The 13,726-nt window shown below is 28.6% G+C and overlaps 1 protein-coding gene across 1 annotated transcript; it reads right to left on the reverse strand.

The window, feature by feature from the left end:
- Positions 1–3,561: 3,561 nt before the first annotated feature.
- Positions 3,562–11,980, reverse strand: LOC129968329 (meiosis 1 arrest protein-like). Its single transcript, XM_056082186.1, has 5 exons — positions 11,828–11,980; positions 7,961–8,291; positions 6,144–6,418; positions 5,887–6,045; positions 3,562–3,705 (listed from the first exon to the last, which is right to left on the reverse strand). Exons 1-5 carry the CDS (start codon positions 11,978–11,980, stop codon positions 3,562–3,564), a joined length of 1,062 nt encoding a protein of 353 aa, XP_055938161.1.
- Positions 11,981–13,726: the final 1,746 nt, after the last annotated feature.

Raw genomic sequence — 13,726 nt, forward strand, 5'->3', positions numbered from 1 at the left:
CTTGAAGCTAAATTAAGGCTGTTTATGGATATATATTGTCATTTTGAATGCTGGTCAAACGATGAAGACGACACCTTAAATAATACTTCTCAGAAAACTTTCAAACAGTGTCAGTGATAGGATATTTTACCCCTATGATTGGTCATTTATCAAGCCATATGAACATGTGAACGCCAGGTCAGTGTCGTAGCAATAATATATGGCATCCACAGCAAAACATCATATTATTCGTGACCGTCAATAAATAAGCTAATGTAAATGGAACCTGGAATATTGTACTATTCTTTCCCCAGCCTCGTTACAATTAGCTTTAAAAAATAGTGCCAAGGTTTTGTCTCCATGACAATCCCAAAGATTAATGCTCAGTGCATTAATCTTTTTTCTATCCATTACTATACCGTGAAGCGGGTTACAGATCCGCGATTCTTTCATCCTAAAAGTGAAAATTTACAATTAGACTACCTATATTCTGAGAATGATCTTTGGCAACATTTGAATTTACATCTCTCATCTCTCTTCTATCTCAACCATAAAGTATCGTAAAAGTTTATTCCTACAGATAAAATTTAAAAAAAACTACCACGATCTGTTTGAAATCCGTAAAAATTATATCCATTCTCATTTTATTATTATTATTCTCATTATTGAATTGAGATATATTTCATGTTGTTCTCAATGGCGACAGTACTAAGGGATACTTAAAGTTGAAACATGTTATTAAGCAATAAATTATCCCAATGAGCTTAATATTTTATGAAAACATATTTATATAAGTGGAATGTAAATATTATTGTGAAAATGTGCATTAGTGTGAAATGTACTTATATTGTGAAAAGGTACAGGTGTTCACGTCCAAACGCGTGACAAACGTAAGTACGCATACTATGAGTGTTCTGCGAACATGTACTAAATATTGAACAATATAGCCCCTTGTACATACTTTTATAGTCTAACATCTTACGCTATGCTTTCGATATATAATATCACAAAATATGGCACAGGGTATTTACTTATATCATCTAATATTTATATTTTGTCTCAGAAAGAATGAACTTTTACTCGACTTTTGGATATTGTAATGCAAAAGGGAATGATGTTTGCAGCAGGAAATTATGTTCATAACATTACAGAATGATAAAAAAAAACGTATATTATGAAAGTACGAAAACGTTTTAGACCTGTATCATACCATAGTATGCTCTTTGAAGCCTAAACCTTATTTTTAATATACAATTGGAAGTATTTATCAACTTATGAAAAGTAATAATTATTAGTATAAATAATTTAAATAATACTAATTTAATCTCTACTACTAATAAAGATGACTGTGTGTTGTTTGTGTAAATGTTTATCTCTATGTGTGTGTATGTGAGAGATAATCGGCGCCCAATAAGCCTAGCCGTTTGACCCAAGCTAACAAATTGGATACATATATAAAACAAAGAGTAGTATCGCATACCTCTGAGCAATTCTTTTGTAATTTTTAGTATAATTTTAATTATTTAAAAATAAATCGAATTTTTGAGGGGTTTTTGCTATAATTTCCGAAAATATTATTACATAAAAATGATTTTTACACCATTTGAAAGTTCAAATATTAACTTTTTTATGATGTCAATTTAAGAGTTAAGAAATTTTTCAGATTTTTGGCAATTTTTTAAAAAAATATTTTCTGTCTAATTTTCAGCTATAGATTATATTGCTGATCTGAAATTTAAATCGTTTTAATTGTTTCTTGAAAAATTTTTATCGCTTGATTTCTTTTCAACGTTGAAAGCTAAAGTAAAAAGATTGTGTAGTATTTGTATAATTTGCAAGACGAATAAAAAGCTAATTTTCTGAAAGAATTTGCAAAAAAGGAAAGTTTAGTTGATACCAAATACACAAAGAGCAGAACATGAATAAAATTATTAAAATAACGCATTTTCACTGTCTGACAGTTTTCAGAATCATTGACGTAAAATTACGTTCAAGCGACTTAACTGAAATTAAATATAATCGTTATTCCCAGCGAACTAGCTGTCACCAAAAATAGCTAGTATTTGATAATTTTTTTAAATTTAATTGTTAGCGAACACGATTGAACACTAGTAGCAAATGATATTAAATAAATTAGGCAATGCTCAAAAATTAAGGAAAAATTTAAAGTATTGAAAAAATTTATGCTGTTTGAGGTAAAATTATATAAAATAAAAAAAAAATATGTAGTTATTCCAAACATCTATAGAATAACTTTAACGATAAAACACAGCAGTTGGCCCAAAAGTTGAATTAATGTTGTTCGCATCTACCAAGTGAACAAAAATCAACGGCTGTATCATTTTTATAAGCCCTACTAAATGTTATTCTTTTTCCTAAAAATCCCATATTCACCAATAGAGGCCCATATATGAATAAATTCCAACTTGGTTATTGGTTTCTTTTGTTTAATCATTAATCTCATTTTAATTAATTATTAATATCATTCCACCATTCAAGTCAATATGCTATGTCATTATTTCCATTTCAAATAAAATCATCATTTGAACTGTAGAGGCTCAGCAGTTAGGAAAGCAACAAGAATATACTTGCAGAAGGTGCAATTTTTCGTAGCGCCGGTTAAACAAGTTATTAAAACATTTATTTCAATTTATAAACCGAGAGGAGAAAATAAACAAATGCTATATTCCAAGTATTAATATCCTGAATTCCATAGTTCAATAACAAGCATTGGATTAGATTAGCATCATCATTTCACCTATTCACTATCGGAGAAACCGGCTCTTTTAGTGAGCCTGCCTATCCCAACAATATGAAGTAGGGGCGCCATCTGGTGTATTTTATAAAAAATAAAGCATTCATTTTGAATCACATTCATGTTTAAGAGTACGTTTCAAGCAAAGAATATTTTAAGAAGCCAATTGATTAAAAAAAAAAAAAAAATGAATAAATATAGACCAAAGATTAAATTTACTGAAAACTAAAAGAAAAAAGTGTTAAAATATTCCAAATAAGTAAAACTAAAATTGTAGCATCAGTACAGTTTTTTTACGAAGTATAATAGAGTTGTCAAAATAATTTGTGATTTTTTTAAAGCACTGAAAATTATACCTTCAATTTGCTTTTTAGGTACATGATTAAATATTTGCTTAAATGTAATATTAGTATAATTAAAAAAATTCAATGCTATAAGTTGCAGATAATTATTAAACACAAATAAAAAGCATTTTCATTAACTCGTTATATTTTAACTATTCTCTAGAAAGAACTATATTATTATGAATGTTGTCACAGTATTAAAACAAAGCATTGTGAAAAAATAGGCTTTTTTTCTAAGGTTAATGTATTATTCACTTTTAAAATTGAAGTTCTTATAAATATTTACAGTTTGCAAATAATAGATATATATTCAATAAATTATTCGAATAACATTCCAAATTAGAACACTGCAATTTATTGTCCAAAAATTAAACTATTTTCATATAAGATTGCGAATTGTTTAGTTCTAGAAGTGTGGAAAAATAAATGTGAAATAAAAAAGACACGAAAAAGAATTTTATTTCTTAAATAAATGCACTGGATTTATTCCAGATTATTTGGAAATCGTTTCTTGAACAGAACAGAAGCAGTAAGAAAATCAGTTTCGAAAGGTGATTTGCCAAGTTTATTCGCTTTCACCTCAGCAATGGGCGGAGTGGAGCATTTTTTCTTCTTATTGGCTTGAACCTTGAAAGAATGAGAATCATAAGATATACTTAATCGGATTTTTGCAGTTACAGGGTGATTCGAAAAGATTCCGAAAAACTTTATGTTTTTCGTCTAGTATATAAATGTGTCTGGCCTGTCTAGTATATAAATTTGTGTGTGTGTGTGTGTGTTGGCGTTCTATAAATGAGGCCGATTGATCTACAGCTATCAGACTTGACATAAATATACTCACAATGAAAGTAGCAATATACGCTCAGGAGCATTTTTTTTAGTTAAATTTTTAATTAATCCAAAATTTCCCGGAAATTTGGCGATTTTCACTGACAATAACTTTAAATTATTTTTCCTATAATTTTAAACAATATATTTAATCTTTGAATTTAAATTTAAACCGTTTTCATCGTTCGATTAAATATTTAGTAGCATAATTTTCCCAATTGTTGAAAGTTAAAGTAGAATTATTCTTTCTAATATCTGTACAGTTTTTGTGATGAATAATAAAGTGAAATTAATAAATAAATAAAGTGAAATTAATAAATAGTACCACGGAAGCTAAAAAAACAGATATTCTGGAGAATTACCTGTTAGTATTATGATATCATGGGGCATGACCCTCATAGGACGACCCCGTCATATACACCATAAAAAGTTAATAAAGTTATCAAAAGTTATCAAAGTTATCAAAATCACCATAAGTTATCAAAAGTTATCAACGTTATCAAAATCCCCATAAGTTATCAAAAGTTATCACAATCATCATAATTTATCAAAAGTTATCAAAGTTATCAAAATCACACTAAGTTATCAAAAATTATCAAAGTAATCAAAATCACCATAAGTTATCAAAAGTTATCAAAATCACCATTAGTTATCAAAATAACACAACTTTAATTTCTATCACAATTTGATGTTTAAAGATAATTTCTTGACGGAATCCTTAACATCAAATTATGTATAAGAGATTTTCCTGAAAATAAATACTATTAAAATTCCCCGTCAAGTTGGTCGTCAAAGATCGCTAATAATGTTATGAAACGCATCATGATATGTGAATCGTCAGAATAAGTGCTTTTCGTTTCATTTTCTTATATGTTTCTTAATCAATTCGTTGATAATATCATCATAATGTAATTATTTTTCTGTCTGATAGGTAAAATGCCCAACGATTTAAATCGTTTTCAACTAATGCTGGAACTCAAGTAATTTTTCTTATTTTTTTCAATCTTGAGAAATATTTGTCGTCCAAAATGATGTTTATAAAATCCAGGCAAATTATTTTAAAATAAATGATGCAGTATTTGCAACACCAGGATCCTAGAAAGCAGAAATTCCACTACAGATTTGGATTTCATTAAATAAATCAATGCAATCAACATTGACTTAGGAAGTAGCATTTAAACTTTAAAGTCAGTTGAGAAGTTCGTTTTCAATAATTTTATGAAAAAGAACATTTTTTTTATAAAGAACATACGATGTTTAATGTTAATGATAAATTTTTAATCTTCATAAAAGTAATAAAGACTCTTTGGTTATGATGAGAATTAAGTAGTCTGCGCTAGAAATCTTGAAACATAATGAAAATAAAAGCATCGAACCTTCTTTTATATTGATGAACGTGAATTATTCGAAAATCCAACATTTTACTAACAATCGAATATTCAAATGCATGTATATTCGAAATCAAACAAAACAAAAAAACGAAAGCATTTTCTTTTTGCAAAATCAATCAGTGATGCGGGGTTCTCAGAAATGCGGAGCCTTACACTTTTATACTGTTCTCACTTCATTCGGGTGGACTTTGAATTGGACAACACGAACCATCATTATTTTAGACAAGACATGCAGCAATAATGAGATAACAGAGATATTGGGCAGCTAATGTAAATAAGTAAGGAGTGCTGAGTGATATAGAGTAATGGAATTGCAAAAATGATTCAGTGCAGTTGAATGAAAAGGCAATTTCAATCGCTAGCGTGGGTACACTCCAGTCATACGTTCCTATATAAAGATATTTAGCTTACTCTTAAAACTAGTCAGAAAAACTTGTGAAACATATTTCCATAGATAGATAGAAAACCATAGATTTCATGCCATGGATTTTTTCCAAAATCTCTAAATTACTAATACAAAACGAAACTTCAAGATGAAAATAAAAATTAGACATCTGAACTCGTGTTTATAACACTGAAAAATACGTACATTTTCTTTGTTGATGATAGGGACTACAAAATTTGTCGACGGTCGGGATCTGTCCATCTTAGTGATAGAGGCCGATAAAAAGCTATACAGCCCTGAAGAAACAGCCAAAGGATTGAAGATTTCTTTCTCTTCTACATTTCCGAGGCATTCTCCAATTTCCTAAAATGGAATTGCCAAGATAAATCTTTTTATGTCATTTTTCGCCTATCAGTAATGTATCAAAGAAAGCTCATCTTTAAAATATAAAAATGCCTGACCTGTTCTATGTCTTCAGGTACTTCTTTTGTTTGCATTTCGCTAAAAGGCATCAAGAGTTCTTTACTTGCCACTGATTTTATAAGCAACGAATTTCTTGCAGGAAAAAAGGCAAAATATCCCACGGGCAATGATTTTTCTGTCGTAGTAGCCGGTGAAGACAGTCTCCTTGCCAATAGTATCAAATTGTGTTTCTTAAGATACTGAACAATAGCTGCGAAGTGTTGTTCATTACGCTCTAGCTCGTCCCAGTCAATTTTCCAACAACGTGTTGCCACTGAAAGGAAAATAATAAGATCCTCAGAATAAAATGGCCAACTTGAAATCTGTATCTATATATAATTATGAAGATACATCTGAACTTCATTATGTTGTGAAAAGATACCATGGAAATTGTTTCAAAAACTTTCTATATCAAATTTAAACAATTTTCTTTATTTATTTATTTTGCTTAACTTTCAGCAATATATATTTCATTATGTTAATTAAACGTATTATAGTGATCATTGTAGTAATTAATTCATCAAATATTAAATTGTGTAATTTTTTTTGTTGAAAATTATAAATGCTATTGTTTAGCTAAATAAGTTTATTATCTATCAAATATAAGGCTATTAAAATAATGCGACACTAATATCTATTAACAATTCGATCTTTAAAAATACTTTGTCTTTTGAATATACTTTTTGTAACATACTTTTGAGAATTATGGACATTGAATTATACACAAGAGATAAGTGAAACACAAACAATACTTCTGGAGAACAAGCTGCACGCCAAAGTTCGCTAGTTTATTATAAATGTACAAAGTAAACTTCAAGGGAATACTTAGAAAGAGCACAATTATTAAGGCACTTGATTGCTTAAATTATGTTCATATATAAATTTAAAACAAAAAAGAAAAATATTATCGAAATAATTCTACCGACTGAATTTTCAAAGTTATTATGCAGTTTTAGTTATTCAGTAAAAAAGGCTTTCTTATGAATATAAGCTAAATCAAACTAATAATTTCCCCAATTTGTCTATAAATTTAAATGAAGTAATAGCTTTACTGGTATATCAGTATGAAATTTTTATAAAATTGAGAGCAAATAATTCATCAATAAAGAAAGTTCTTAATAAACGGGCCACAATAAATTAATGATAAGGTTTCGACCCCTGAACCTGAGAGTTACAGGTTCGAAACCACTTTCAACCAAAAGCTCTTCCTAACGCATATTAAATCTGAAGTTGTGAGTCAAACATTTTATCTCTGAGGTGGTGCGGAGGCTTGGAAATGGAATATGTTTCCCAATTGTCATCCCCATCATCGGATCCCGCTTCGAAGTTACTAAATCTATCACAAATTATCCTTTGTGAGGCTCTAAAATGATTTATTAATATACTTAAAATAAGCTAAAAAAATTATGAAGCTTATTATTGCAGCAGTTTATTTCAACTAGTAAATGCAGAATGGATAAAAAAAAAACAATAAGCATGTGTATATAACTAGGTTTTATTTTATTATTGTTATTAAGAATTTATAATACGTAATGATATAAAATAGTTTTATTGTTATTGTTATTTTTTACATTAATTTTACTGCAGAGCATCTTGAGAAAGTCAAGATTGACAGTCAATTAACGTCAAATTAATCTATTGTTCTTAGAGGATTAAAGAGGATGATTATGTAAGATTTTATTAACAAGTTATAAATTCAAATGTTAAATAAACTTTACGCATAAATCTAAAAATATAAAAACGAAATGAATGAACACTCATTTAAATTTTCAGTTACCATTTCATTGAAATACTAATGATAAATATTACAACTCACATGCAACAAATGATTGCCCAAACAACAAAGACTCGCATAAACCATCTCTCTTTACCACGCAGACAGTTTCCAGAGTGTATACTGGCACTTTAGAGACGCATATCTGCTTGGACGTCGGATTCACTCTGGCAGTGGGCTGTGGAAGGTTCGAATTCGGAAAAAGAACGAACTGAGATGCGGTCGGAAGCGAGTCCGGGTTTAAGAGGCATTCTTTGACATCACATCGCAAGCACAGATTTCCCACAGTCAAGCGGAGATGATCAGAGTCAGTTCCATAATCGTGTAGCCATGACTTGAAAATATTCTCCAACTGATATGGGTTGGCTTCAATCTAGAAAAAAAAAAAAAAATGTACTTTCATAATATAAAACCAACGGGAATGATCTCACTAGAACTTCCGCGCATTCACTATAATAAAGGTGTTTCCCAGAGAATGTCTTGTATGGAACTGGCGTATAATAGCTACGAAATGTCAAACTTTGGCGTGAATTTAGAATTTTTATTGTATCTATCGTGTCATCCTTGACAGTCATTTGGCGATTAAGCACTGGCATGCTGTTAATAGTATCCAAAAACCGAATTTGTGTTTTAAACGCGTTTTTTACAACCGAATGAAACAAAAATTTGACTCAAAACTACACTTGCCATATACCAAATTTGATATTTAAGTCATTGCGTCTTTGATTTGCCGCATTAAGATGTTTCTAAAACCAACAAATGGTCAATACCTTGTCAGATTTGGCTCAATTTTTTATAGGTGTCTAGACTATAAATATTAATTTTGTGTATCGAATTTTTTATCTATCTAGCTCTTTTAGTTTTGCTTACATCGTGTTACATTGTATTCGAACAAACGGACAGACAGACTTCCTCTGAGGGGATTTTGTTTAAAATTTAATATAAATTTGCATATTCGGTATGAAGACAGTATATCAAATTTCATCCATGTTGATCAAAGCATTTTTGAATTATTTTTGTCACAGACAGACAGACGGAAGGACATTTTCCAAAGGTGTGCTTTTCGAACTCAGTAAAGTCTAAAACGTGGAGATTCGTTAAAATCTCGAACTCGAATTTTTTGACAATTTCTATACTTGCTCTGTACTATGTATACCAGAAAGTAAAAAATCGTCTGGTGGATGTACGATGCATGTACTTGAGTAGCTGAATAATAGAAAACGACGCTTTATTCCATGAATATTCGTGAAAACACACGAAGCATAATTTACAAAAATCCAACTAAGATGTATTCTGTAAAAATTAATAGCCTATAAAAATTAACCGAGGCGACAGCTGATCACTATTTAATTAAGAATAACAGCTCTCAGCAAATTACAACTACCAGCACCACTAACAAACTCCAGGAACATATTAAATGTTTGAGAAGCTCTGATTTATATAGCTTTCTACAGATTATGATGCCATATGGAAATTCACAGAAGAATGCCCAGATCAAAGTTCCTAAGAAAAGTAGGATCGTAATTCTTGCATTTCCCATAATCTTTTAGTCTCTAAATTATCGTGACTATCCTGTACCTGTTAAAAATCTGTGGAATCTTTAAAATTCCTATAAATCTCTCTTCCCAATCCTGATTGTAACGACAAAAAAAATAGTCTTACAGAATTGTAATAATATTATGTTTCACATTGAAAAACATTTTTACTGCCATAGAAGTATTAGAAATGAAAATTTCACTTAACATGGGTTATTTTAACTTTGAAATTGTTATTTTTCAGAATTAACATAGTAGCATGCTATTTGAATTTTATAATATCATCCTTATAATTTTAGTTAGATTTTAAATTTTAGGGAAAGTAAAGCGAATTTGATTTTGAAAAGTTGTTGTTGAAACAGAAAACAATGAATCAGAAAAAGCACAATGGCATATATTAACCTACCCTAAAAAGTGAGTTGTTACATTTTTCCAATAAAAATACCCATATCACTCCTACTATAGCAGCATTTGAAGACTGGGAATATTAGTTGCGTTTAATTTTAATAAATTTCTTAGACACAGCTCAATGATTATAATACTTTGAACAAAGTATTTGTAAACATCAATTCTGACAGACATTAAATTTGTATTATTTTAATAGAGTTACATCTCTATAAATTTTGCGCATGAACATTCCTCATTAAATCGAATTTTGTGACATCATAGTGAAATTAAAAACTTAAGTATCAGGAAAATCTATTTCAAATCGTCTACCCTAACAAACTTATTATTACCTTTCCCTGCTCTTACATAAAATGTTGGACTTTAAGCAATGTCATCAAAGCCTAAAATGCTCAGATTTTTATTTTCAAAGTCCCACTGAAAGTGGCTGTTTTATGTTCTTAGAATGGTAAAGTAAACCAAATATATATTTTGGATGCTTTTCGTTTCCCAAAATTTAACACAGAACTTCAATTTTAATTATAAGATCACATGCCAGATTTCATTTATCTAATTCTTTGCGCTTTTGCTTTATCTCTTTACTTTACTTATAAAGCACAAACAGACAAATGGCCAATCTTCCAACAAACTGGGATCAAAATTTGATAAGAATGTACATTTTAGAATGCTAACCCTGTTAATCAAATTTTATGTAACTCTTTATGTTTAGTAGATATTATGTTCGCTTACATTCGGACAGACAGACAAACTTTCACTAAGTGGATAACGTTCAAAATTTGAAATAAACCTACAAACTTAGTCTAAATAACATGCCAAATTCCATCCATCTAGCTAAGAGCGTCGAGTTCGCAGACAGCCAGAATGACATAAAAATATAATTATAAAAATCTGTTTTTCGAACTGAAGTCTGATACTTAAAGGCTCATCAAAATATTGGAATTGTATTTTTTTTTTTTTTGACGTTTTCTTTCTGTATACCTCGTACATAAAAAAAATTAAAAGAACTAAAGTTTAAAAAAAGTAGACAGTCAAAACCTTTCAAAACTATAAAATACTTTTCTTTATAAAATGCCATGGTATGTGAAGGAATCCACTTTCATTTCACTTTAACTTTAGTTAACATATTAAAGATATGGAAATATGTATTTATTAATTTAAATTATGTGACTATATTAGGGATAAATTTTTTGAAAAACGATCGAAAATAGTTATATTAATATTTACATAAAAAAGATTGAATAAATACCTATGAAACAAAAATATATCATTTAAATAATAAAAGTGTTTTTTTCAGTGGAAAAAAATGTCCATTTTTAATTATAAAGAAGTAAAAAGCAAAAATCTTTTAATTTAGAAATTTATTTAATGATATGCTAAAAACTTTGCAGATAGCTTAAAAAATATATTATTTAATATCTAAATTAAAAAAAAAATCTGTATTTCTATTCATTCTTTAAATATTGGGGTTCAAATGATAAATAACATAAAGTTTTCATTTTATTTCGCATTGCGAAGCATTGAAACAACTATAAAATATTGTCTAAATGATTAGAATACTTATTCTGTTGTTCAGGAACTGTAGAATATGTTGAAGAAAAATTATTATACCAAATTTAAACAAAAAAAAATATTCATTAAATTTTAATTCATAAGTTTCGTAAAAAAATTCTATCAAAGATTCGAATTTGAGAAAATCTCATCTAAAGATGTAAAATAGCATTAAAACATATGTCAATGCAAACATAAAAATCAATGTAACTTCCCAAAAAGTAAACTTAGAAACATAATTCCAACGATTTAAAAAAAAAAATGTTCAAACATTAAGAATATTAAATTTAAAAAAAAAAAAAAACATAATTTTGCAAAAGATTAACTTTTTAATGTAGCCACCTACCTTAAATTTTGTTAAATTGTGTAAGAAACATCTTTAATTTTATTTACAATTTTACAAAAATGTAAGCATATTCACCTCTGTGACACGCATAAGACTCCTAATGATATTTTCCTTTTCTTCATCGAAGATTCCTTGAGAGCTGTGCTGCTCAGATTCGGACTTCGATTCGCTGCTGTTAAAAGACGATGTCAAAAGCCTTCCTCGCAACATCACCACCTTCATCCACATCATGTAACAAGTATTCATATCAAAAGAAAAGAAGAAAGGCAATATTGTAATATATATATATGTAGCAAATGATAAAATGAGAAAAATAATTTTTGTTCAGGTTTTAAAAAAATTCATTACATTTATTTGCTGAATGTAAGCTAATTCAACAGTGGTTAAAGATTCTTCAAGGCATTTTATAAACTTCTGAGCCGGTTGAGCTGAGAAAAATGCCATTTGCAACTGTGGCCATTCTTCTTTATCTGGAACAGCACTCTAAAAGCAATAAAATTTTTCAAATGATTTAATATGAAAGAAGAAATCGAAAATTAACTCAAAAATACAAATTTTGATACAATTGCTTTCACAAGAAAAAGATTTAGATGCAGGAAAAATTTTTAACTCAGTTTTATTTAACTTAATTATTATATTGTAGTTGTGAAATTTAATTTTCAAATAAGATTGATATTAAGATTTTGCTTTACAGATTTTACGTAATTAAATGTAATTGACATTAATTAATTTGAAATTCATCAAATAGAGATTAGGTTTTGATTACATATAATTGTGTGCATTTTTAAGTCTATAATTTATCTCAAAAACCTCAAACTGTTTCATTGCTACTAAATAGAATGGGGGAAAAAATTATGAAAAAAATAATTTAAGCACAAAACACGAGTCTCTCAATCATAGAATTATTTTCCATCTGTCAATCATGTTCCTTTCCTTATTATCACGAATTCCCCACGAATTCGGAATTCTTTTCAGAATTCCGAATGCCAGATAATATAATGAGGGCATCGTGATTATATAGACGGACATTTTATATTAATAAGCTTAGATGATGATTCATTTATGGAACATCATAACATTAGCATGAATTGCATGAACATCTAATGAAATTCATATTTATTTAAATCATTAACAGCACTATAACTTAATTAATCTCTTAATTTAAAAAAGAAATTAATTTAACATTAGGATACAAATGTAACAAATATTTTTTTTACAAAAGATAAGACGTTTATGAGTTTTTCCAGGCTTATATTTAATTTCTTTTAAAGTTATAAAAAACTTTGTAATATACAGTTAGAATGTTTCGATAATAATGTTTTATCTTTAAAGTATTTCGAAAAGTCTGCATGATTTTCCACAGAAAATTCTGTTATAATCTATATCACCCTAACTTAAATTCTTCATTCTCAGATACATAAAATTTTTCTTCTTTCCAATTTCTGTTCATTAAAATATAGATAATTATAAAAATTAGTGAGCACATAAAATTTATGTGTAAGCATATTGCAAAAATTATTCATTTTATCTATATCTTACTCGCAGCGCACTATTGACACTTATGAAATTTTCAATGACTTTTTTCAATAAAGCAGATTAAAGTTTGTATGATTTTATTAACTTACCTGATAATAAGATTCATATTGCTGAATTACGTCTTGTAAACTTTTAGAAAGATGATCAATTTCAAATGTTTCTTTTCCAGTGAAAAGAGTGGTTGTGTTTTGCATGCATTCTATAGAAAATTGTAATTTCGTATAATTATTTTTTATAGACTGCATCGGAAATATACATTTCGTTCTACCTGACAAGACATAAATGCCTAAGGCAGAAAAACGCTGGGTTCCTTTTAGAGATACGGACAAAGCTGTTAAATCTTTCAATACTTGACATATAGTATTCAAATTATGTATCGTCATAGGAGTTGTTAGATCAAGAAATAAATAATGTGCAGGCTGTCTTTGAAACGCTTCC

The sequence above is a fragment of the Argiope bruennichi genome, chromosome 5 (genome assembly GCF_947563725.1).
Source record: "Argiope bruennichi chromosome 5, qqArgBrue1.1, whole genome shotgun sequence".
Classification (NCBI taxonomy): domain Eukaryota; kingdom Metazoa; phylum Arthropoda; class Arachnida; order Araneae; family Araneidae; genus Argiope; species Argiope bruennichi.

What these genes read in the sequence shown, in the direction of transcription:
- LOC129968329 (XM_056082186.1), bottom strand. Translation starts at nt 11,980, where the DNA reads ATGTGGATGAAGGTGGTGATGTTGCGAGGAAGGCTTTTGACATCGTCT. An exon ending in TGGGCAATCATTTGTTGCAT is followed by an intron (nt 6,419 to 7,960) that starts GTGAGTTGTAAT and finishes TTTTCCTTTCAG; the next exon opens with TGGCAACACGTTGTTGGAAA. An exon ending in CTATCATCAACAAAGAAAAT is followed by an intron (nt 3,706 to 5,886) that starts GTACGTATTTTT and finishes CATTCTTTCAAG; the next exon opens with GTTCAAGCCAATAAGAAGAA.